General features: G+C 50.2%; 1 protein-coding gene across 1 annotated transcript in view; it reads left to right on the top strand.

Moving 5' to 3' along the window:
• The first annotated feature begins 3,701 nt into the window (after window positions 1–3,701).
• LOC142565786 (kelch-like protein 20) overlaps window positions 3,702–26,816 on the top strand; it is a 172,743-nt gene continuing 149,628 nt past the window's right edge. Inside the window, exons 1-2 of the mRNA XM_075676318.1 lie at window positions 3,702–3,767; window positions 19,998–20,187. Of these exons, the coding sequence (XP_075532433.1) occupies window positions 20,006–20,187 (182 nt within the window). The 5' untranslated portion in view covers window positions 3,702–3,767; window positions 19,998–20,005. The remainder of the gene's footprint in view (window positions 3,768–19,997; window positions 20,188–26,816) is intronic.

Here is a 26,816-nt window from a genome sequence, read left to right as displayed (position 1 = left end):
CTGCATAGCCAGCAGGTGGGTCCCATTCATCATGGCTAGGCATCGGCCGCCCGGAGGCGCGCGTGCGGCGAGGGCGTTGGTCGTAGTCATGATCTTGATAGCTTCGGGTCCCTCTCGTTTGTGGGGTAGACCTATACTCGACGGTCGCTGAGTGAACCGTGGGTTGCCATGCGGTCGAAACGGCCGTGTTTCGCATCTCGTGTGGTAAGTACGCACCAGCGATGCCGAGTGTGCAACGGTACATCTCTTCCCGATGGAGCAACTCTTCGCGAACAATCTGCCGTATTGTTGATGGAAGGTCAACACACGAACTCGGGTCTACACTTGCCACCGTTGTGACATTAGTCAGGCGGCCAAACTTCGGTATTATCCGTCGCATCTTCAGCGTCTCAAAGGTCCTGCAGTGGCGAATGACGTCAGACACGGAATCCAAGCTTTCTTTGCCGATCAAAAAATTGTAGACGTCTTCGGCTATCCCTTTCAACAAATGTCCAACTTTGTCCTCTTCAGACATTTGAGAGTTCACTATTTTGCACAGTTTCAGCACTTCTTCGATATAAGTCGTACAGATCTCGCCGGGAATCTGAGCTCCTTGCGAAAGCGTCTGTTCGGCGCGTTTCTTTTTTGCGCTAGAGTCTCCAAAACACGCTCTGAGCTCCTCTACGAAACGCTCCCATGAAGTGAGCGTGTCTTCGTGATTCTCATACCAGACGAGTGCTGTGTCGGTAAGGGAAAACACAACATTTGACAACTGTGCGGTCGAGTTCCAACCGTTAGATCGGCTCACCCTTCGGTAGTTTGTGATCCACTCGTCGACATCTTCTCCGGCTTTTCCTCCGAAAGTGAGTGGCACCCGGTAGTATTGCCACGGAACGCCAGGTGCTGGCCTTGAAGCCGCGTCAGAACCTTCGGGAATCTGGCAGGCGTATTCAGTCATGTCAGGTGATGGTGGCGGAAGTCCGGCAAGTCGACGGCTTCGGCGAAGTTGTAGCAGCGTAGGCTCCGTGGTTACGAGGTGTACCCCGCACCTCCACCAATTTGTTACAAGCACGGGGAAAAGGGGTTTATTTAGGCGTGCGAGAGCAGGAACGGCAGGCTACGAACAACAGGAATGGCCGCTGCACAGTCTTCGTTCTCCTCTTTTTTTCTCTTCTTGATCCACGCGTCCCTTTTACGCGCTTGGACGTAACAATACTGCTTAGGAGCAGCTTGGCGAAGCCCAGTTTCCCTAGGTACAGTTCGACGGTATTGAATAAATACATGGAAAAAGTGAAAAAGATAGTCAAACATGTCGGAAGCAAGTGCTACACTTGTACATATGGTATTAAAACAGTAGGCATACTGTATTTCGAACATGAAACAAAAAGGTGACCTTGGTTTAAAAAAAACATTGTCAGGTAGGCTGTATTGGGACGCAGCTACAGTGGGGCACGTGCTCATGAGGGTATATGGGCACTATAGGGCACCAAAATGGACCTAACGAAATATGCACGCGATATTTATTCGCGCATTGCAAAACTTACGTGCTTAACTTATGGTACACTTAGTGGGGGTCCTACGGTTTAATCTTGAAATAGCGCTCGCTGTCTAAAGGATGTGGGCGTGAATGAGCATCCCTCTCTCTCTCTCTCTCTGCCCGAGTCTGTTCACGCATGTTCTGAATCCTATAGTAGTCGAACGCAGGGCCACCACATACGAGCAACCGTCAGATCTCTGCAACAAACTAGACCCTTGTAAGACTTACAATTCCTTGCATTACATTCTGGGGTTTCACGGGCCAAAACCACGATCTAATTATGAGGCACGCCGTAGTGGGGGACTCCGGATTAATTTTTGACTACCTGGGGATACTTAACGTGCCCCCAATGCACAGGACCGTGACGGACGTTCTTGCATTTCGCCCCCGGCGAAATACGGCTGCCGCGGGCGTGATTTGATCCCGCGACCTCGTGCTTAGCAGCGCAACCCCATAGCCGCTAAGCCACCGCGGCGGGTGCTTATAGTAATTCCTAATGAGCACAGGTTTGATTATAGCTGCTATGGCTGAGTGAGCTCTCTCAAATGTGATCAATCCCGCTCGGATCGACAAACGTATACTTCCGAGCTTTGCCTCGCTGAATGCCGAACACGAGAGACTAAAGGAAGAATCGACATTTAGGCGAGTTGGTACTGGTTGAACAGCTTAAAGGGGCAGCGCACGACGACAAAGACAAAAGGCAAGAAACACCCAGCACAGCGCTGAACTCACAACTATCAGGAAAAAAAGGATCGCGTTGTGTAAGCATGCCTTCATTAAATTTGTATGATAGTGAATTTGAATTTTTAAACCACCTCATAGTGTAGCATTAGATTACAGGGTTTAGCGTTTTGCCTGTGCACTGATAATGAGGCCATCGATGGGAGAGCACGTGGGTACAGGCTGTAGTATTTGACTTCGTGTATGCCTTCTAATAAAGTCAGTTGTGACTTCAGCGCTGTCCTGTGCGTTTCCTGCCTTTTGCCTTTGTCGTCTTGCGCTGCTCCTTCAAGATGTGGAGAGACTAAATTTAGCTCTCATTGCGTCATGCATGACGCGACAGCGGACACGCGACAACCTGTGCATGCGACTCCATGCATTATCAAGTAATAGATATTTCCTCTACACAACGATATTAAAGCAAGGCGCATCGGTAGTACGGTTGCAAAGATGTAAGCAATAATGGTGTTACATATTGAAGCAAGCAGCCAGCGAATACACGCAAAATGGCTCGAGAGGCCAGTCGGGCGGCAATTTGGCGTGCATTTGGGTGCTTCTTTCACGCTCGGAAATACACTTTTATGTAGCACGTATTGAGCAACAGAAAGATGTATCGGGTGTTTTTCATGTCGCTGTACAATTTTCTCATTGACACCTCTAATCTAATTATGATATTTGAGAAGTTGAATAGTTGAGACTAATTATCGAATTAGAAGCAAAGAAAGAAATAGTTTGAGTATCTCCTAGTGACGGCAAACAACATTACCTTTGCTCTGTCCTGCTACGTGGCATTTGCATATTTTTAAAGTTTGGCAAAAGTTACGTGGGACACCCTGTGTGCCTTATCGCACACTTGTCAGGAGCGCTGATCAAGTTGGAGTGATAGGACAGCAGGCGCACATCACATAGTAGTTTTTCGTTATTGCTTATTCGCTTCTACTTTTCCGTGTTTTCCCTTTATCCCAGTGTGGAGTACTGTAGGCCAGAGGCAGTCAACAGTGATTTAGAAGGGACACAACTTCCATCAATTTTTAATAACGCGAGAGAAGTCGCGAAGGGTGTGATGCCATTGTTTGTCAGAGCGAAAAAAAATATGGGCAGTTAAATCAAATTAGGGATTCAACTGCCGTGCGCGAACTATCTAAAGTTAAAACATCCACATATATGCTGCAACAAAACTTGTTTTTTTTTTGTTTTTTTGTTTTGTCAGCACGTCACTTTTCATCGCGTTTGATTGTCGTCTTCACAGCTTCATATGCCTACAGCTCGAAGCCGCGCGAGCAGCTTGACCGCTCGCACTCAACTCGCCAAAAGCGCGAAAATCCCCTCCACACACTCACCCGCGACTCTGCGAGGCAGCGCATCTTCGTGTTTCCTTTAAGGGCGCTTCACTGCGCTGCACCATGTGGCGCAAAGTGGTTTGGTCGCTTTCCCCTCCGTCTCACCTTTTCTCGGGCAACCCGCCCGGCAAGTGTCATGGCGTCGCCCGTGTTGTGAGTTACCGGTGGCAGCGGCGGCCAAGATAGCCAGGGTAATTCTCGACATTTTCTTATCTTTCATTGTCCCTGCTGTCGCGGTTTATTGCGGCCGAGATCGGAAGGGGGGGGGGGGGGGGGCGCTGCTCTCTCACCCTGCGAAGGACGCGGCCAAGCGCGCGCGAGCTTTTTTGCCTGCCGTTTGGACCGCGCGGCGGCGGGCTGGACGGCCACGCTTGCGGCACCTGTTACGAGGGCCGCTGTTTTACTCTTCGCGCGCGCGCTTACGTCTGCCCCGACGCGCATTCCCCGCGTGTTCGTCGTCCGGCTAACGTCGTCGTTTCGACGCCACTGGCCCATTTTATCTCCGCTGGCCGTGTCCTTCGTTCCGCTGTCGTTTGTTTTAGCGCCTGCCGAGCTGGAATGCGGCGCGTTTATTTTGTTTTCACCCGCGTGAGCAGAGGGGGCAGGCCAGTTCCATTCAAACCGGCGAGGCCGGCGAGCGCGGAATGACCTGGCCTCCACTGCACCTCGGGCTTCAGGAAGCTCCGCACGTTCTTCGGCCAATCATGGGACGTAGGGAGCATTGCCTCCTCGCGTGGCGTTGCTTATCGCTGCGGCGATATACGGGGACGGAGCGCTCCTCGCGGTTTAGCTCGCTCTGTTTACGATCCTTGACGCGTTTTTCTTTCTGAGCCCCGGCTCAAAAGTTTTCTCGTTCAGGCGAACGTTTATGCTAGAGCAACCACCTCGGACCGCGGTTTTGTAAAAATAGCCGCAGTAAAACCGAGCCCGCGCGACGCTGCGTAAGCGCCCCTCATCCGAGGGAAGCTCAACATTGCCCACCCCCGCATACACGTGCGCCATGCCGTTTCGTGGACTACTTATTTTGGTTTGGGCGACACGAGTGCATCCGTCTGTACTGCTGTGGGATGCTCTGCAGTGCTGTACCTTTCAACACAGGTACGCCCGCGATGATACGTGAACCGTTGCCATACCGTCCGATGCAGGAACAGAAACCATACTTGACCCCCCGTAAACGTGCACTTCTTTTTTTTTCTCTCTTTCTCTTTTTTTGTTCCTTGGATCTGCTGCGAAGCTACAAATATTTAACGCACGCGAAACTTTGTGTCACTTTAGCATTCTAGAAGCATTCATCTTGTCTTGAGACAAGCTGCGGTGTTCTGCGCACCGCGACGCCCCGTGACGGCGGGCGGGCGGGTTACCGAAGAGGGTCCACGCGGCGTGTCAAGGAATGCGCGGCGGAGGGCAAGAAGCACGGGGCGTTCCGCGCTGACTGCTTTTACGCGGCTCTCGCGTTCTGGAACCTCGAGGGAGACGGGCCGCTTGCATGCGTCGTCGTCCGTGCGCGGTTTCCGGCCCCGCGGAACCAGCTAATGGACACCGGCGCCGCCGGCCGCGCTGTCGAATGACGCCGCCTGCCCGGAGCGGGCGCTCGCGCGCCGGACGGGCTACGCCGCGGCGGCCTGATTTAGCCCCTTCGGGTCGGCTCATTTACGGCGGAAGCAGACGCCCCTAGCGCGGCACCGAATAATGGATGGCCGCCGACGCAGCGCCGGTCGCGCCGCGGTCCCGATGACAGATCGGCCGCTGACGGGTCGACGATCCCCGCCGTCCGACGACGGCTACAGCCCGCGGCCGAAACTGCGCCCTCGCTCCGATGTGCGAGCTTGTGCAAGCTCCGAAGGCAACACGCTGTATTTTTTTTTTTTTTTGCCTCGCCCGTTGAAGGCTAATTGAGTGCTCTCGCGTGGAGCTTCCTGGGCTGTCCGACGAATCAATCCGCACTCCCGTCTGGACGACCTCACTCGACCATGTTGTAGTGACCCGGTCGGCGGTTCTATGCATCGTGTGACGGGCGCCGAACGCCGCCACGCCTACAAGCAAACAAAGGAAAAGTGGAGGCGTTCACGTGATCTCAATTCCACCGAAGCCGATGTAGCTGTATTCAATGTTCTGCTTTACGTCGACAGTGCGGGTCCCTCGTGCAGTCTACGGGCGTACGCGTCCTTGACAAGAATGCCCGCCTTTTGCGCGTTTATCTCTAACCGTAGCCTCTTGCCAGCGATATAAAGTGTGATAAACCGAAAACAAGTGTGGTAAACTGCTACAGGAGAACAAACAAGGTAGAGAAACAGGAGAAGAAAGACTAGGAGGTTAACAAGAATTAATGTCCAGTTGGATATTCTGTCCCGGGGGGTGGGGAGTTGGTAGAAAAGACGAGTAGAGAGGATGGAGATGAAACAGAACTCTCCGGGCACACACGGTGAGGCACCTGACAACGTTCACAGTATTGCTTTCGAAAAACACAGCAGTGCTTTTAACGCCGCTCGGTTGGGACCAGGGTCAAAGAATTCTATCTGTCGCGAAGTCTATTTTTCGGTTGCCGACTGTGTCCACAGTAAAGGCACTGGTTCTGATCTCTGAAAAACGCGAAGTTTTACGCGCGGAAGCAAGAACACTAAGAGAGAGAAAGTGCGCGATCACCTGTATTTCTGCGCCCTTCACAATCGGGTCTATCGGTTGTTCCGATGAGAAAAGAATATAGGCACTCGTGAATGCTACGTCAAGTCATAGTCTGCTTACAAGAGTTGATCGTCTGCTTACGCCACCTCCTAGTAAGCCGCGGTGAAGGCGTAGCTTTAGGTGGCGATCCAAGGAACGAAGGAGGCTAGTTGGTGAAGCAAGCCGAATTCTACTGTGCAAATGTAAACACGCGTGCATGCGAGCGGACCTTTGCCGCTACATCTTCTTTTGACAATGGGATGGCAACGCAGTTGATACTCTCGTCAGCAAATCGAGTGGTTGCATACGCTCTGTCATTTCCAATAATACCGCAGTTACTTGGAAACCATTGAGAGACGATGTAGTGTCCTTTCTCATATGTCCGATGGTGAATTTCTCTGATGTCCGCGACCAGTGGTTCATGCATGGTATCCACGACGTAGTGCAGAAATCAACTTGATAAAGTGGAAGCTTGGGCGAGTTCATGGTTCAATATCGACATGTCTGTACAGCGCGAAAGACGAGGACAGAAGAAAGGACACAACACAGGCGCTGTTCTTGTGTCCTTTCTTTTGTCCTCGTCTTTTGCACTGTGCAGACATGTCGGTAAAAATTAAGCTCGAGAGAACTGCCCTAGAGTCCCAGAAGACTGACCATTGGTGAGGAGCTTCGCGGCTGATGAAGTGCTGCAAGGGAAAGTGCAAGCTCGACAGCCGTCGTCGATATCAAATGCGATATTGAGATATTAACCTCAGTAAGTTAAGCCGGGGTCGCTACATGCTGAGGTCGAGCGAGTGACCGATCTATCGATGTAAACAGACAGAAGACCGAATTCTCCTTCGTGTAGAAACAATATTCTTGATTGTTTCAGTGCTACCGACGAATTTTGTGCTTTCTTCTTGATGCCTGGAATAGTACGGCACGCTCGAGGTGAATTTAGATACGATAACGGCGTCGACAGTGGGCTGCAGGTGTGTGTAGATCGATGGCTGCGAAGCATGGTTGGCAGCAAGGATTCAACTGAAAGTTGTGCGCGGCCTCGGCGTTGGTAAGCAGGCCAGGTGGTAGAGAGTTGCACGGGTGACATGTCTAATGTGCAGGCTTAGGGACAGCCTGTGCTGGGTAACACCGGTCTTCTTACCGGTGTTACCCAGCACTGAATGAAGGGCCGATAACAAACCTGTTGATTGCACAGATGCACCGCACAAGTTTCCGTTGGGAAACCTGAAAGTTTGCAATCGCAGTCAATCACTTCAGGTATATGACACCTGCGGGGTCCGAGATAAGTCACGGTTGATGATCGCTCCCTAAAGCGGGGTGTTTTTTTATGCACTTGCTTGGCAATTGATGACTACAGCCTATGTCGTCAACTCCTTGCGTGTAAATGCATGAAACGGCGTTTTTGACAAAAACGCATGCCTCAAAGCCTTGCATATGCAGGAAGACGTGTTTGTGCTTCACTTCTGTACAGTCTCGCTCGCATCTGCGGACGCGACCAGCCGAATGCCCAAATGCAGATATCATCCGAATAGATCGATACCTGGACTGTCCTTGGCGATGATCCAACAAGGCAGATACGAGTGCTGTTTTAAAGTGTGGGGCTGAACAGTGTGTCATGACAGGTTGGATGTTAATCTGTCCTTCCATCCTCGGGAAATGCTAAGGAGCATCTATGATTCAAATAGCTGTGCGTCCATCTAAAGGCAGGACCACATGTTCCCGCACCAGTCAAAGCATGAAGAATCTCTTGACGTGTTACATTATCGTGGCGCCTTTGACGACGAGGAACATTTGCACGAATGTCGTTTCAAACTACTTTAATGCTGGACAGATGTGACCAAATCACGCATGCTATCTGTGAACTACATGTCGTGTAGGAAGCCCGCGATAGCATACATTGTAGAATAGTTTACACTCTTAAAGTAAATAAGGGTGTAAATGTATCTGTAACTAACACCCTTACATTCTTTTTGGGTGTAAGGGCGTGAGTTATATGCACATTTACACCCTTCTTTCCTTTTAAGGGTTTCAATTATGTTACAGTGTATGCGTACATTTGTAGCAGTTTTACGACGCAACATATGCCAAAGCGATGAGACGCCATGAAGCGAGTTCTATTGCAGAACTGCAACGTATAAGTAGAGGGACAAGGCAGTTTACTTTCCACTCTTGAGGAAACAATGCTTAGTGCCTTGACTCGTCGTAGAGCTCCAGGAATACGTTTTGGGCTTTTTTTTTTATACACGGCACCTCACGGCGTTCTTGTGGTCGGAAGAGCCTCATTCGCTGTGGCTCCTGAATGCTGACCTAATAACACAACCTTCGAAGTCGCTCAACCTGTTCGGCTTTCGTTTTCCTGATTATTTCTTCAGCACCAGAAAGCACAAAGTACACTAATAACGTGTTTCGGGTAAGGAAATTGTGTCATTTAAGTAAATAGCCCAACATAAACATCAAATGGCAAACAAAACGGAGCTCTTGGTCAAATTATGTTTCTTGCTGCCCACGGGAATGATCCTGGCATAGCCTTGGTGCACGATGTCGCAGCGCCGAGGTTATGGCTACATAAGCTTTAAGGCAGTAAAGTTGCGAACGCATAAAAATAAACGCCAAGAAGAAAAAACGGTCCTCAATGAGGCTAATGTGTTCTTAAAGAGAGAGAGAGATATATAAATGGAGTGGGAAAGGCAGAGATGTTAAGGAAATGAGCTTCCGATTTGCTACCTTGCAGTGGGAAAGAGTAAGAGACTAAGAAAAACGGAAATACAGAGTAGAAATAAGGCAAAGGCGAGAGAAAAATGATGCGCCTCCATTGCACCCTGTGAACGTGGATATATAGCGAAGCTGGTGCGGACGTTAGACAAGAATCACCGCCCAAACAGACGTTAGGCGACGACGTTACACAAGCAGCACCACCACCACAAGCGACGTGCGTACACGCACGTGTTGCGAACGTGCGGCATGCATCCTCATTCTTCTAGGCCGTCCGCCAAGGGAAAGTGTCTTATTGAACTAAATTAATGGTTAAAAGTTAATTGCATCAGAAAATGCGTAAGATACGACTTACACACAAGCTGCAGATATGATAGCTTCGGGTAAGTATTTGAATAGACGAGAAAACATAAGTCTGTTACGCGGAAACTGAAAGACAAAGACCTTTTCCAGCTGCCGTTTGAGGTCTGCCTGAGTGAGCGCGGCTGTTAGGTGGCGGTACCGTTAACACAGCATACATCCTCATTCTTGTAGGCCCTTCGCCAATCGCAAGTGTGTTATGGTCCATGTTCGGTCAAAGTAAAGCCATCTAGCTATACCAGTCGTGGTGTACCGCAAGGTGGAGTACTTATCCCTACCCTGTTCAACCTGCTGCTCTTTGGTCTCGCCGGTTTGTTACCGCAAACCGTGTAGCTCTCCGTACATGCAGACGACATTTGCATATAGGCTTGAAGAGTAGCACGTGTACAAGTCCGCACACGACTTTAAAAGGCTTCAACGGCCGTGTCAAGATATTTAAGAAGGGAAGACCTGCAGTTTTCACCCGAGAAATGTGCACTCCTAGTTTTTACTCACAAAGCGATGACCACGTATGGTTTGCGGATTATTGGCCAAAATGTTCCTTACAGACGAACGCACCAATTTCTTGGCGTCATCATTGATAGAGACTTGTCTTGGAGCCTTCACGTCTCGCACAAAGCGTTTGGACGCCATTGTGAACCTTCTCGCGTTTCTCGGTGGGAAGTCCTGGGGCGCTACGGTACCATCAGTGTCGCAATTATATCAAGCCCTATTTTTGGGCTTCCTGCGGTACAGCTTACATGTACTAAGAAATACTTGCACTACAAAAATCCGCGGAATTGACAGTGTGCAAACCCAAGCACTCAGAACTTAGCCCGGTCTCCCAAAATCTACGTCATCGATTGCGACAGTGGCCATTGCCAGAGGTTCTCCGTTGACAGTCTACGTTACTGCATATGTCCCGAGAGCACACATCCGACACCTGACTCGGATTCTCTCACACCATCTCGCTTGCTTGCCAGCAATGAGGCTACATTCAACTTTTACCAAAAGTATTGTAAGACAGCAGTCCTATTTACCATCACACACGCCTGCTATACAATTATCAGCCCCATTGTGGTGTCTGCACCGACCGCAACTACGATTTATAATTCCGGGCATCAAAAAGAAAGCTAGATCGCCTTTGCAAGCTTTGAAGCAAGCAACGTTGGAATACATTTACAACGTCCACAAATTCCGCCAGCATGTCTACACAGATGGTTCGGTAAAACTCTACAACTCTGCTACTGCAGTCATCATCTCGGCAAAATCTACAAAAATCAAGTTAAATACGTCATGTGTTACCACCTCGACATGTGCAGACCTTGCGGCACACCTTGCTGCACTTGATTTCATTAATCAGGAACCATCGCAATAATGGACAGTGTTTAGTGATTCCAAGGCAGCCCTTCATTGCATACAGAGCCCAATGCGCCACGGACCCCATGACCAGCTGGCCTCAGAAATTCGACAAATATATAATCTCAGCGATGACAAGAGACACAACGTAATCTTTCAATGCCTTCTAAGGCATTGCAACATCAGCGGGAATGACCACGCCGACGAAGCCGCCCGATCTGCCCATGAAAGTGGTCAACGTGTCTTGATTCCGCTTTCGCGAACAGACGCTGCGACTAGGCTGCGATTGATGTCCTGTGAATGTACATTGCGCCCTGTGGGACCACCAAGTTTTTACCACGTGTCATTTGCGTTTGTTGTCTCCAGACATACAGATGCTTCTACCGCCTGGGATGCCACGACGTGAACAGACCATGTTGTACCGTCTGTGGCTAGGCGTTGCATTTACGAACTCTTATACCTTCCTTATTTAAATGACCAACAGCCTAACGTGCGACACATGCAACTGTGAAGAGACGCTCGCACATGTTATCTGTGTCTGCCCGCGATATAGTGCCCAAAGACAAGTGCTATTCAGAGTACTAGACCAGTTGGACAATCGTCCACTATCAGAACTAAAAACTCTAGGCCTGTACTTCCAAAGAGCATCTGCGCAGAAGGCGTTATTCGCGTTACTGACATTCCTGCGGTCTACGGGCCTTCACGATAGACTTTAAGAACGTTGCCCCCTACCACTCCATAGTGTACGCGGTTTGTTCGTGCCCGTACCTCCTTCTCTCTCTCTTCCTCTTTCCTCTCTCTCTTTTTACCTCCCTACTCCTTCACCCCGTGCAGGGTAGACAACCGGAACCACCTCTGGTTAAACTCCTTGCTTTTCTATACAACCTTTTTCTCTGTCTTGAAGTAATTGAATTTCTCAAAGCAAGATGCGTCATAAAATACGTAAAGTTCGACTTACACACAGCCTGCAGACAGGATAGCACCGGAGTGTAATTAGTATATACCAGAAAGCATAATTCTGTTACGCGGAAACTCAAACACCAACCCCTTTTTCAGCTGCCGTTTTTTGGGTGAGCACAACCACGAAAAATTTCGACCAACTAGAGGCTAACAACTTCGCTGTAAGACAGGATGTGCGGCAACGTCCGCGAGAACTAGTATCTTGATAGACCACTCGAACGTACGGATTTGAAGAGTGCGTCGACTGACTTGTGGTGCGATGAGTGTATAGGCCGGCGTTCCAGGATTGTCTGCTCTGAAAGAGGCCAGTCTTCAAGTCGGGCCAGCGCAATCGCTAGTGAGTGCCTCTGTGCGCTTAACTACGAAGCTTGTTCGACCCACTGGATGAAAATCATGAAAGATAAATCATTACTAACCGCTTCGCAGCAGTATTCATTGCAACGTCTTTTAATATTTGTGCGCACCGTGGTGCCATATAACATTTAAATGACCGCTATAGATAAGGACGTCGGTCGGGTGCGTTAGACAAATGGCGAATTTCCCTAACGACGCGATTGATTTGGCTTATAGGATTTAGCGTACCAAAGCTACATATGAGTTATTAGAGACGCCGTAGTGCACGGCTTCGTACTAATTTAGGGCACCCGGAGTTTCCTCAACGTGCACCTATGGAGAGCTCGCTATACACGTGCGTTTTTTCATTCAGTCCCCACGTTGATGGCGATGGCACAAGCGGGAAGTGTAGACGCCTGAGTATAATGAAATGGCAGAAATCACGAATTTATTCCTGGGTTCATTTGTGCATGATTGTCGAATACCGGCGTAAAAAAAAAAGGAACAGAAAGAAAGTAAACGAAAACGCACTAAACACAACAGGGACAAGCAAACACGACAGGGCGTTCGTCGTGTTTGTTTCGTCTGTGTTGTGCTTCGTTCTGTGGCGTTTGTGCCGGGGTTCATTGTGACAGAATTAAGTGCAGTTATCTCGTGGAGTCTAGGGCTTCATTTCCAAGTTTATCCGTCTCAATCGCTGAAATTCGCGACTATGCACATTTTGTCACCTCCCGATTGATCAATTTTCTAAAAAGCAGGGGTTGCTGTTGACGCAGTGCACTCTGAATTACAACTTCATACCACTGCAAAACGGCTTCCGCCGTCGCATTCCAGAGTTGAGAGCATAAAGTACAGCGACTACTTCTCTCCTACAACAGCAATATCGTTGGGGCGGTACAACGTAGAGCAAAGGTGAGGAAAAAAAAAAGTCTCCAGCTCAGAATCGCGAGGAATCTTTCATTTCGTTCCGCGTGTGAACGGTGGAAAAGAAATTCGGTGCTCGGCTCTCTCCGTGCAACCGAGGCGGCACGATGAAGAGGTACGAGGAATGAAAAAAAAAAAAAAAGAAAAGAGGAAAGGGGGGGGGGGGGTGTCAGCGAAACGGTTGGAAACTCGGAAACTCGGCGCCTTTTTACGCTGCCTCGTCTTTGCCGAATGCGCCGCGCGATTTGCAGCCAAGGCCTAACAGCGGCGATCGATTTTTGAGTCTGTGACTCTGCTTTTCCGTGAACTTTTGTAAGCACGATCTCTGGTGCGTCGCGCGCCTTTATCTCTGGCTCGCGTCTTCGCGAGCAACAACGCTCGGGCGGGCGGTGACGCGAGCTGTGCGCTCTGACATCCTCGCGGCGGGGGAATTTCTGTTCGTCGCCGGGCTCAGCGCTCTGCAACTGGCGCCGGGAGACCGGCCCGGGCCCCTATTTAGAGCAAATAAAGAAGGCTGCGGACAAATCCGAGCAGCGCCGCTTTGTCGGCAGCCCAATACATCACTCGCGGAGGAGTCGGTCGGGTGAAGAGGCAGCGGCGCGGCAGCCTCCCCCGCGCGCATTTACAGAAGCGGGTTCCAACTCCTTTCGCGCGGAGTTGGCTAGAAGCAGTCGTGCTTCATGGCCGCTGCCGCTGGTCGGAGATGATCGATTTCTTTTCCGAGCTCATATGGGCAGTTTTCTTTTTTGGCAAGTTACCGTTCTTTGCTGCCTCCTCCTCGCGCTCTCGGCGTTCCCTCTCTCCTTAGACGGTGGCAGCACTCCGGGCCTGAGCCCTCCTTCCTGTTATGTCTGCCCCCCTCTGCTTCCACCGAAGCTTTCATTTCGGGCCCGCAGAAGCAGCAGCCCGGGCTCCCGCGCGAACTCGGATTGGGCTCCGCGGCTCTTGCCCGGCGAGGAATATCGAGTTTCCGCGAGGAATCGCCCGAGTCGCGGAGGCCCCCCTCTTTCCTCCCTTTTTTCGTGCTGCTTAGATGTCTCGCTCCTTCCGGCCTCTCGCGTTGCGCCCCGACGCTGGAGAAGAGACAATTTGCAGCACCAGCAGCAGCCAGCGTGCTCGCTCTGGCGGCGTGGACGTCGCCGCCACAATGATGGCCCGGCGCGCCTCGCCGTCGTCGGTGGGGGCCACATACACAGCCGCCTTCTCCGGTGTCGCGCTCTGCGCGCAGGCGCCCGGCAAACAACTCATCACGCCACTCGGGCTGCCCCTGCGTTGCCCGGCGAAGGGCGACGCTGTTTTGCATGACCTTCGAGGCAGCGCGTAGACGAGGCGACGCTGTCGTGCTACAGCGCGACATGCGATACAGAATGGCAACACGCCGCAGGCAGCGAATGGCGCGCATTGATCAAGCTAGGCACCTCTTGTCTAGGATGCGGCAGACTGCAGCATTAACGGGAGCGTGAAAAAAAGCTGGCCCGGCTGCACGACGAAAAAGAGAGGCAGCAGATACAGAGCGGTATGCGAGTACGCGATAGATATTGTGGAAGTTGTAGGCTATCCACCACCACAGCCTTAGCAAGTATCAGAGAGAGAGAGAGAGAGAGAAAGGAGAGGAAAGGCAGTGAGGTCAACCAGACGAGTGCCCGGTTTGATACACTACACTCAGGGTATGGGAAAGGGTATGAAATTTGGGAAACACTTATAAGGTATTGGAGATCCCTATACTAACGTTGCTCTCGAAGAGCCAGACCTATGGTTATCGACATTCTTGTAACGTCATGACACGTCAAATTTTTCTGATGGCGATCATCACGATATACTATATAAGTATATCGTGATGTTGTTCACAAAGCAAGATATATGAGTGCTGCGCGCGTTTCTTGTGGCGGCGCTCAAGCATGTAACATGACGTCATACCGCACTTGAGCGCAGCCAGAGCATGACGACGACATACGCATCCACCTTCTGGGTACTGAAACTATCTGGTTAGAAACCGATATTATAGTAAATTGTTTAGGTCGTTCTGACACTTACTAGTATCTTTTGTAGTGTCTAAAAGCTTTCCGCCTTCATTTATTACGGAGAGATGACAAGTACGAAATGTCACGTCAGTACTTCTGCAAATGACGGCCATTGTGTGTCTAAATTTTTACTCAATGTAAGAGACGATCGGGCTGAGGCATGTCCTAAATTGACTCGTATTAAAGCACGATGACAAAACCTGTGAAGGATATGTTGCGTAATTCTCGCGTATAACGTGTTTAAAACGCGTGAGACAGTCTACTGCCTCTCGCGTCCTTGGGAACACCCGAGCATACACATACAGATGGCATACGGGATTGCATGATATGTGCAGGCAAGGTCAGAAGTTTAGGGGATACGGGATCGGCGAAAAATCTGGGTGTTTCTGAATCTGAGTGGATCGGCGAAAAATCTGAGCTTGGGCACATAGCCTCGATTTCAAATGTGTTACGTGTATTAGTGTGTTAGTTAGAGTACGTGACGAACATAGAAGCGTTGACTGTTGGGCCAATTGGTGCATCATGTAGTGCCGTTGAGCGGAATCAGAACAGAAAGAAGCGATGTGGACACGGCGTCTGTCCTGTCCACATCGTTTCTTTCTGTTCTTATTCCGCTCAACGACACTACGTGACGAACATAGTTTTTTGATGGCTGCAAGCTGAAAGTGGGCTGACATTCGACATTCTCGAGGGGCCCGCATTCCGCAAACTTTTCAATCTGCCTGTACTCTGAGAGATAAGCGTGATCTTAAGATATTTCAATGGAAGTACGTGTCTGTGTTAGTAGAGTAAGAATTTGTAAGTAAAAGGCTAAATCGAGTAGATGAGTGCAGTGTGCTGTGTCCAGCTGCGAATTCCGTATTTTCGCTGCAAGCAAGAGCGAGCGAGCAGCAGCGTGAACTTTCTCTGGAAAGACTAGTTCCGCTTTGGCAGCATTTGCCGCCTACGTACTTGTGACATTACTGCGACGACGATGGCAAATCAGCTTGACGGCGGGGTCGAGAGCTGCGCAGCTTGCCCGCTGTCGTCTGCTACTGCGCTCCGCCATGTGCTCACACGTGACCTGCATGGTTCACACACCTGCATGGGGCCGGATTTCGTAAGAATTAGCAAGGTATAGGCTGTTGGACGAGTTGGTACATGTTCGGAAACAGAAAGAAAAAGAAAACGAGCTAAAGAAACAGACAAATACATGAAAGGCAACATGAGTACTCTCCTACTGCTAGTTTTTTACTGTGGAATCGGGATAATGCGCAGATGCACTGGTCAGTCGACAAGGCACGCGAATACCGATGACAAAGGGCAAAAAGATAGGATAGGAAAATTAAAAGAATTGTCACAAAATACGGCCGCTCCCGCGCTTTTTAAGAAAACCAGAGGCGCGTTGAGTGTGTGAAAGACAGCGACTTCTCTGTGCGATTTCTCTTTCATTCATTTCCCCCTTTAATACGTCCATCCCTATTCCCACGAGCCGAGTAGCTAACTAGAATTTTCTTTCGTTAGCTACCCGTTTCCCTTAGTCCATGCTCTCTATTTCTGACAAGTTTAATGCTTATGTTATCTCTTTCTAGAGAGTGCATCGTCGTTCATTTTCGCCACTTGCGGAAGCGCCTATAAGCACTAAAATACCACATTTACGTTCATGCTTTCTTTCTATTCTCTTTCTTTTAAAAAAATCTGGAATTACGGTTGTCTCTCGTATGTGACTGGTTCGATGAAACTGACAGCGTCACAAGGTCATCGCTATGCCTTGAACCGGGACGGCCACTGCTGCGAGGCATTTGCGAACGTTTATATACTTCGCGCCGGTCTCACTGGGAAAGCAGTACTTTGGATGTTCATGAGCCTGTCCGCGCTGAGTACGCACCGAAAGAGGCGTTCGTGACTTTCCCTGATCGCACTTTCGCGGCCCGTGTGCCAGGCGCATTCGGGCCGAATAGCTCCGCGGTCATTACGATCGTGCTCGGCGCATCGGAAGGGCAGACGGCGACAGAGCGCAGCTCTCGTTAAGCGAACTCAGAGATGGCTCCTGGAGGGGTGCTTCTCCAATCTTCCCGCGCTCGTCGTTTCACCTGCTGCTCAAACATTCGCCACGGCAGGCACATACGGCGACGGCGAGAAGAAGCGCTCGCCATCGGCACCGCGCGCGGGACCCGCGAAAGTCGCGCAGCGAGCGCGTCTCGAGCGCTCGGCTGAGGAGGGCCGTTCGCATGCAGAGCAGTAGCCGGCAATAAAGGGCGCGCCTGTGTCCACGTCGTTGTTTGAGCGGGCGGCAATATTGATTGAGGCCGCGAGGCACGCAAGCTACGCGCGCGCGCGGCTCGCGGGAGGACATGCGGCGATGGGGTGCTTCAGGAAATGAACAGGGCGGGCGCTGTTTGTTCCTGACGCTGGCTTTTATTAAGGGACCGCGGCCGGCCAAACGTCCCCGGGTTGTGGCCCGCTCCTTCGGCCCGCGTTCGCGGGCTCTAGCAGACCATTTCTTGGAAGATCGCGGCGCCTCCGTTGCCTCCCTCTCAGCGCAACTCTCGCCAGGTTCGCCCGCCGGTGCCGTCGGGACGAACGAGGTGCGGAACGATGAAACGCAGCATTCGATCGCTGTATACTCGATGGTTTTCGAATGTCGCCTGAACTGAGCTCTTGCGGGCTCAGCTTTCGTAATCAAGATGTTCTCGTTAGCGGGGATGTCCTCGTAAAAAAAAAGAAAAGATTAAGGGCAAACGCGCACGATCACGGAGAAAGACGCTCAAGACAAAGTCACGCGTGTTGCTCGTTCTGCGTGCCCTTTCTACCCGAGAATGTTTGCGCTTCAAGTTAGTTCGTGGAACACATGCACCATACAGCCTGCCAGTTCTACTGGTTTACTAGAATCCACCGCAAACTTCAGTCGACCTGAGAAATTTCGATATTGTGCTCAGCGGCACAGCACTGCGTATTCCTTAACAAGAGAGAAAGAGAGGAAAAGCATGGAAGTAAACCAGAACTTGATTTCATAAAAACGTTCTTGCTCTAAAACTGTTCGTAAGAGCAGCTTGCAGCCAATCGTGACTCTGGACGTATAATTAGCGAAGGTGGCCTGCCAATTGCAAACAACAGTTGCGAACGAAAAGCTTTCAATTAAGTCAGCCCGAGTTAAGTGGGGCTATATACACTATACGCGAGTTTCGGAAGTATTGCACGCTTAACCTGACCCACCGTTTCGGGCAGCTTTAAGCAACCCCTGTGGAGCTCTCTTCTTTGCAAACACTTGCAGAAGGAGAAGGGCAATACGTATCATTTTCTGTGCTTCGAAACGCCAGGCACGCTACTGTAAAGAGATATGCATAACAGGTCCCTGCGACAGAGCTTGTCGCCCACGATGAGCCTTCGAAACATTTGACAAACGTCACATGCATCCTGCAGCTGACGTTCGTGTCTTGTGCGACCATCGGGGCATCTAGTGCAGATATTTTCAGCGGGATATCTGAAAACCAAGCCGGTAGCATCATGTCACGCACAAACGGCCGGCAACAAATATTTTCGGTGCTGTTTAGATCAATTAATCAATCAGCGACATTTTTACACGACTGCATGCCATTTAGTAATTGTGTTTTTTTTTTCTGGGAGGACTCAGGGACACTTTATTACGATCAAGATTTCTGGGGAAAATCTTGACCGCAGCGAAGTCCCGTCGTTTCATTGAAGCAGCACGCTGCAACGTAAGAAGTAAAGAAAATTAAAGGCGACTTCGGGACTGCGGGGCCGCGCCATTTAGTAGTGACGGTGAATAATACAGCGGTGAAACTGTGAATGACGAAACTAACTTTATTTTGGGCGGACTTGTGTCCACAAAAGCAAGTTACACTCAAAGCACAGCAACAGTGGCGAACACGGTCGGCGATCGTGGAAATCTGAAAGTGCGTCGGCTGTTACACATCAGTCACCGAAGGCTCCAGAGAAATCGTTGGTATGCGCGCGTCTTCCAGTAAGTTCCACGCCATTCGCGTCGCGCATACACGCAGTCAAACTACGCAAAGTGCGATGACAACAGACAGCGGATAGAGCCATCGATAACATTCCAGAAACTTCCGATACATGCAGGCACGTCCTGCGCTGAATGGTAGCATTTGTTATACGATGAAACGCGGTCACCCGATAAACAAGCACACGCGTACTGCAAAAAAAGTTTGCACCCTTTGGGGTGTATATCTGCTACACAACGATAATCGTCATCTGCCTTAACGCGTTTCCTTTCTTTAACGCTGCGAGCCCGGTACTTTCCAGTGACGAAAGGCATGCGAGTTATCAGCATGACAGAGCATTCTCGACAGAAAACTAGCGAGCGCAGAGTTTTCAAGAAAGGAAATGCGGGCAAGACAGATGGCGATTATTGTTGTGTGGCAAGGTACGACCTAAAGGGTGTACATTTGTTTACGAACGTGCACTCAAACAAAAAAGTTCACACCCTTTGGGGCTTATCTTGTCCCAAACAATAATCGTCATTCGCCTTGTTTGCGTTTCCTTTCTTGAAAATTCGGCGCTCGCTAGTTTTCTGTCGAGAATGCTCTGTCATGCTGATAACCCGCATGCCGTTCGTCACTGGAAAGTACCGGGCTCGCAGCGTTAAAGAAAGGAAACGCGTTAAGGCAGATGACGATTATTATTTGGGGACAAAATACAACCCAAAGGGTGTAAACATTTTTTTAGAGTGTATAGCAATCACAATGACGTTACGAGCACGTTTGAAACACCTTCTAAAATGAATTCCTAGCTGCGCTACAGCTCCACGTGCTGTCAAAATAGTTCCTTCCCGGCGTGTATAGAAGGCCTTCTATAACACTTCCGGCGCTTCGAAGGTAGAGAGGTATATAAGAATTGTTCAGTATATACTCTCCAAGATTTTGTGGAGTGCCCTAAGCGACGCAATGCGCCTAAGTGCATGGCCCAGAAAGATACAAGGTCACGCACAGTGCACTTCCTTAGAACTTTTACACAGACGGTACGTCAGGCGTGAGTGAGCGTACCGACCAATACGCCCGCCCGAGAATGCGGCGCCAGTTCAGAGCCGCGAGCAGCAGCGAGCAGCAGAGGTGGGTGACGAGTGTGTGACGAGTGTGTTTGTGGGACCTGCAGCGGAGGCCATGGGGAGCCGCGTGACGCAGGCGACGCCGCTGCACTTCCCGGACAAGTCCCTGGCCGGTGTGGCGCGGCTGCTGGACGACCTGCACCGGCTCATGGAGGACCGGGACTCGGCCGACGTCGTCTTCCTCGTCGGCCGAGAGGAGGCGCCCGTCTACGCGCACTGCCTCATCCTGCGCGCAAGGTACGGGAACGCGCTTCCTCGTGTGCATAGTTACGGGCTCTCACGAATCGATGGGCCAGACCGGCGCCTCCGCTCGGAGTGACCGGAAGAGTGCACGCCTCGCCGACTTGATTGAGAACGCGCAATTTTGCCTATCGACTGGGTCTCCTTGCGCTCAGTTGGGCGTTTTTTTCTGCCACTGCAGTGTTTCTCTCTTTTTAATAGAAAATTACATGGGAATTAATTCAACTTAAAAGAGAACTATTGGTGAATTAAACTTGGCGCGGTTGGTTCAGTGTATGAAAGTTACTAAATTCCGGTAATGTCTTAGCACATGATCATCATCTTGAGAGGTTAGTTTCCGATGTCCTGGACACTTGAGTGTGTTGGAAACTAAAAATACAGGATAGTGGTTAGACTAAAAGATATATATTTGAAATATTTTATATACGAATACTTACTTTGATAGGTTTCTTATAAAATGTCGACTATAATAAGGCAAAATTACTTTTGAAGGCAGCGCGACTGCGATAGCTGACGAACTGCTGTGTTACTGAGGACAACATCTCTGGCTTTCGCTTTAATATATTTGTACTTAATAACCCTAATTTGCACTTAAGCATTTCCCAAAGATTCGTGCGTGCTGTTTGCGTAGACACCACACAGTGGTCCATCACCCACCCACAGGAGGTACGGATTTTTCCGCGCTTTCTCATCCACTTCGCTTACGTGGCAAGGCTAAAGCGGCGCTATACTGAAGTCCTGTCCACCGGTGGTCCCGCTGCTCCTGTGGCTATGCTATACATGTGTGCCGGTGCTGTGCGTGTCACAAGCCAACGAAGTTGAATTCACCGACGTCACGCGATGGGAAACATTCAGTGTTGCTCAACGTCCTGTGACCCATATGTGTCGGCATACCATGGAATGTTCACAAAAGAAAAGGTATTGAGACCTAGGCGCCCGTGCGTCCCCGATGGAGAAGTCCACAAAAACTCCGCGGCATTTTCTTTTTAAGTCCATCGGCCAATGCGACCGCTATATCCGCTCGTGACGTAATGATTTACTTTCCACTGTATGTGTACCAATATACGACAGCTACCCTTTTCTCCTAACTGTCGTCATTTTCAGTCACATTTTTTTTTTTACTTCCCCAGTGGAGAGTGACCAACCGCGATGAACCTAGTCAACCTCGTTCCCGCTCCCTCAGCAGCGCTCTTTTTCCCATTCTACGGTCATACCGTTATGCCCTCTGCTATTCTTCAGAACCATTCGCCCAGCTAAGTGTGTATCTGAGTGATTCCGCGTCTGTATTGCTCCAAGAAAAAAAAAATCTCTTCTACGCTTTTTATTGCCGGAATCCAGAGACGTCTGCCGCGCCTTCCTTTTCTCGGAGCGGCTCAATAAAAACAAAAGTTTGTCCCGTCCTGCCGAAAGTGTGCGCGCGACGGCGTGTTTATCGCTCGCGGACAGAGAGGGATGAAATGGTATATGTGTACGTGTCCCTCCCCTACGCCACCCCTTTCTTTTCTTTTTTCATACGTAATATTCTTCCAGAGATCTGGAGCGCTAAGGGCGTTCTGTATAAAAGCAATAGCGTAGGGTGTTAGGAGTAGCGTTGCATTTTTTTTTTTTTAAGGAAGAAAAAAAGGAGCACACTGCTAGCTCTTGAAGAGTCAGAAGCGCCGTGTTCGAGGTGGCCTCTCTTGTCAGCCAAAGCCCTTGACGTTCAGCAGAGCGATGTCTCTCGAGGGCGTTTTCGGGCTCTTCTGGCTGCGTCAACTTCTTTCGAGCGCCTCGGGCCAATGATTGGCCGTGTCGGCCGCCGCCTTCTTCACGTCCCGACTTCTGTCGCGTCGCTCTTCTGTCGCTTTTTCTGTGGCGCTTTTCGTGCTACAAAGCGTGGAAGAGCGAAAAGCTGGGGCAGAAATGCCGTAAGCCTCGAGAAGGTGGCTGTGAAGCGTGTTTAATAACAAGCACCCGGACACATCGCTAGATTTCCACCCCCAACCGTCTCTCTCTCTATCCTTTACTGTAACTTGGCTCAGCTTGGCAACCTCACAAGCATTTTCTTGCAAGTAGCAGCTGTTGTCGTGCAGCGCGTGCAGCGCGTGCAGCGCAGTCATTCAGAAAACCTTCATTTGAGATAGCTTGACAAGACAGAAAGTGCTTGAAAGTTAGACAAGTTGGTTCATGATACGGTATAAAATTAAAAGAGCGCTTGCGCTGCTCTCTTTCCTGCCCATCTCTCTCTCTCTTCTCACTGTTTTAATTTTGATTCATTGGAGAGTCGAGACTTCAAGTGGCAAATGCACGATGCACTAGTGTATTGCTAGTTGAAGTGTCCAACCCGATGAGATAATTGTACAAATTACGGGAATTTATTTTCTGAAAAATCAATGGTCTTAGTAGGCTTCCGCTATTAGGTAATGTAAGGCTACATTTGGCGCCGAGGCTGTTCTGCAGCACGGCGCTGCAATGTGGAGAAGCTTTTTGCATTGACAAACTGCGTTTGGTTGGTCAGCAAAAATTTCTGTGAGTGAGTGAGTGAGTGAGTGCGTGCGTGCGTGCGTGCGTGTGTGCGTGTGTGCGTGTGTGCGTGTGTGCGTGTGTGCGTGTGTGCGTGTGCGTGTGTGTGTGTGTGTGTGTGTGTGTGTGTGTGTGTGTGTGTGTGTGTGTGTGTGTGTGTGTGTGTGTTCGCAACATCACAGTGCGTTGCGTCTGCACGCCACTACCGTCGGCCAATCTCAACTGAAAGCCCGCATATCCACTTAGCCATCCATCTTCAACTCCAGTGTCGAAGACCTTTGGCGTCATCTGAGTAGGTACCCAGGTTCTAGCCGTGAATGTCGCATAAACAACACATAGGCGTTACGCATCGCGTTTGTATCGCCTCCCACTTGTAGAGAATTTCCCCGTCGCGCGGAATGAATTGGGAGCTTAGAGACGACTCCTGTGACCCGCCCAAGGATGGAATAACAAGAAGAAAGCGAATCTCCCGTCTGGGGATCAGTGCTAGGCGAAGCGTGCGAAAGGAGAGCAGCCAATGGAAGAGGTGCCTGCTTGCGCCGAGACCGCGCGCACTCGCAGCAGCGCCAGGCGCTTTTTTGCATGCGCGGTCTCCGTGGTGTTGGGCTCACCGAAAAGGCGGCCTCGCTCTGGTCGCCCTCCAGACAGCGCCATTGTGCCGGCTCTAGCGGCGGTGAAAAATCGCTGCCTGGTAGCGACGCCGCCGCACGGCAGCAGTGGCGCTGAGACAAAAGCGGGGAAAACAAATACATAAACAAGAAGAAAAAAAAAGAATAGGAGGGGCACGAGGGGCTTTGGGGAAGGCGTGCGGAGGGAACGAAGGTTTCTGATTAATTGCGCCGAAAGCCATGCGTCACTGTCGGCACCCCCGGGTCCTGGCGCGGCCCGCGCCCGGCGGGACGTTGAAGCGGCGAGCTCGGCGTCCGCTGGTTCGGAACGCTGGCGCAGATTTGGGAGAAGGGCCGCGCACGCGATAGAAGGCGGCCCAATCGCTCGCGGGCCTCCATTGATTCCGCGACTGCGCCTAGGCGGGTCGCTCCATTAGGGCGCCTTCGGGCTGCCTCCGGCCCCGTTAATTGATCCCCCCTTCCCCCCTTGGTACTGCGAAGAGCGCGTTCGAGAGAACCCTCCTCCGCACAGGAGCATCACCTGAGCGCCGAGGCCTCTGTTCCTTCAAGTGTACTACGAAAAACGCCGCGGGGATCGAGATGCCTCAGGGTTATTTACCCCACCTTGGATTTCGCTTTGTGGACATGACGGCGTTCTCTAAATCACGCGTTCATCGAGAGCTTTCTAAGTTCCCGGCTTGCGTGCCAGAAGGAGCGTCAGCCCTCGTGTAGGCTGCTGTCGGAAGTGAAACCCGCGGCTGCGCGAGACAAGTGGACCCCGCATCCCCCTTTAGCCCAGAATGTTCCGCTCAGGTTAAAGCTTTCCGGTATTTCCCAGCCGTCTGTTATCTAACTGGTTCATTCTGTCTAATTTGACACTGAGAATGACTACATTGAAATGATTTTGTGTGATGATTGTTTCAGGGCTCCTTTTTTTTATGCGTGTGTGTGGGGGGGGGGCATATTTTGGTATTTCATTAAGTGTTTACCACAATTCGACAGTTAAAATAAATCGTATCAAAGCTGGAGGTAGCCAATGTAAGCGTATTTGGTCCAGCTACAGTAGTGTCGGGAAATACTCCATGTCTATTGCTCCAAACCGGTGCGTTTCACATAGGCGTTCCTTGTAGTTCTTTTCCCGCAGTGCATACGAAACACTTTCTTTGAAGGAGTAATAATGCGTCGGGGAACGTTGACGTATTTCCTGCCGCTCGACCTCGTTCAGCGTTTAGCAGGATTATTGACGCCAACCACCGAGCTTTACCGTCGAACTTCAGGCCTGCAGCACGACCATCTCTACCGCTGTCGTGCCTCCATCCACTCCAGGCTCTTCTCGTTATTCCCGGTATCAAAAAGAAGACCGAGATGTCATCTTTCGCTCTCTAACAAACCGTGCTTTCATTCCTACATGACAAGCACAAATAACGCATCCACGTTTACACGGACGGTTCTGTCTCCTCTAAAAGTTCAGCTGGAGGAGTGGTAATTCCCGCAGAGTCTATCACCCTCAAGTTCAAGACGTCTCACATTAAATCATCGACGGCTGCAGAACTCGCAGCTATCCGTGCTGCTGTGCAGTTTATTGGTCACAAATCATCACATTCATGATCCATCTTATGTGACTCGAAGGCAGCTCTCCAGTCTCTGATGTCCCCTTTCAATCACGGACCAAATGTGCAACTAGTCGCAGACATCCGACTACTCCACGTACATTACGCAATCAACAAGGGGCACAACATCATCTACCAGTGGATACCAGGTCACTTCGGAATTTCGGGAAATCACAGTGTGGATGACGCCGCCCGATCGGCCCACGATGGTGCCCATGTGATACAAATACCAGTGTCACGAACAGGTGCAACCACAAGTCTTCGCTCCCTCGCCCGCGAGCTTACGCAGAATCTGTGGAACACCAGTGAATTCACTAACGCACGTTTCCACAGATTGGATCCACGTCTGCAACTCCGTCTACCACCAGGGTTACCACGAGCGGAAACAACACTTCTGTGCCGCCTGTGGCTCGGCGTGGCATTCACGAACTCCTATTCATTCCGCATTGGAATGGCCGACAGCCCTACTTGCGACGCCTGTGGCTGAGAGGAGACGATTGTGCACCTCCTTTGTGACTGTCCCCGTTACAAAGAAACTGGACAATCGCACCTTTACAGAGGAAAAAGCTCTAGGACACTGGTCCAGACGTACTTCGGCACTCAAGGCCTTAAGGGCTTTGCTGAAGTTTTTAAGGACATACGAATTGTGCGACCGTCTTTGAGTGTTGTAGCATGTAGTATCGCGGTACTGTGTGAATTTTCTGGTTTACTTTTTTCCCCTCTTCTTCTTTCTCCTTTTATTCCCTTTGCCCGTTTCCCCAGCACAGGGTAGCCAGCCGGTACTTACACTGGCTAACCTCCCTGTCTTTCCTCCCCTTTGTCTCCTCCTCCTCCTTCTTTGAGGGAGTAATAATGCGTCGAACGCCGACGCATTTCGCCTCGCATTTCTTGTTCGGGTGCATTGAAATCGGGGCTAATATTAGGAATTACGAACACGCCTTCAGTCCTCACTGACATCAGTGTCGCAGTTACAGCATGTGCCCTAAGCTAGTTGGTCATAAAGTTAGTGGAATTTTGCCATCTAGCTAATCTACTCTGTAATTTTTTGCGTCATGTCATGCTCGCCTCATCAGGTAATCCAGTGGTATACGCAGAATTGTGCTATCTGTCACAATATAATAATAATAATATTATGGGGTTTAACGTGCCAAAACCACTTTCTGATTATGAGGCACGCCGTAGTGGAGGACTCCGGAAATTTCGACCACCGGGGGTTCTTTAACGTGCACCTAAATCTAAGTACACGGGTGTTTTCGCATTTCGCCCCCATCGAAATGAGGCCGCCGTGGCCGGGATCCGATCCCGCGACCTCGTGCTCAGCAGCCCAACACCATAGCCACTGAGCAACCACGGCGGGTTATCTGTCACAAGTGATTATTATAGTGCCAAGCTTTCTTTGGCTTTGCCCCCCCCCCCACTCACACACACACACACACACACATTTTGCGTAGACGGCTGTGTGACTGAGTAAACTATGGCTATCCCGGATACAGATTAATGAAAAGTGGGGGTGACCTTGCGAGCCAGTCCTGATATCAGGGCGCAGTACGGGCCACAACAGTTTTCATGTTGTCAGTTTTCATATATATAATATATATATATATATATATGTATATATATATATATATATATATATATATATATATATATATATATATATATATATATATATATATATATATATATATATATGTATATATTGAACAAGTCTACTGAGGCGCTACGGCTTGACTTTGGCAATAATTATTTAAGGTTCTGTGTCTATTTCTTCTCAGTCCTTGAAGAAATTATGACGCTATTCGATTTCGAAAGTCAGTGAGCGCAGAATGTACGCTGTTGATGCGGTGTGTCATTATGAAAGGATAATATAAACGATATTGGCAGTCCAACAGCACGCAAATGGAAG

This window comes from Dermacentor variabilis, unplaced genomic scaffold (assembly GCF_050947875.1).
Source record: "Dermacentor variabilis isolate Ectoservices unplaced genomic scaffold, ASM5094787v1 scaffold_12, whole genome shotgun sequence".
Taxonomy (NCBI): Eukaryota; Metazoa; Arthropoda; class Arachnida; order Ixodida; family Ixodidae; genus Dermacentor; species Dermacentor variabilis.
The sequence above is the reverse complement of the archived record's forward strand: the minus strand, read 5'-3'. Positions and strand labels throughout refer to the sequence as shown.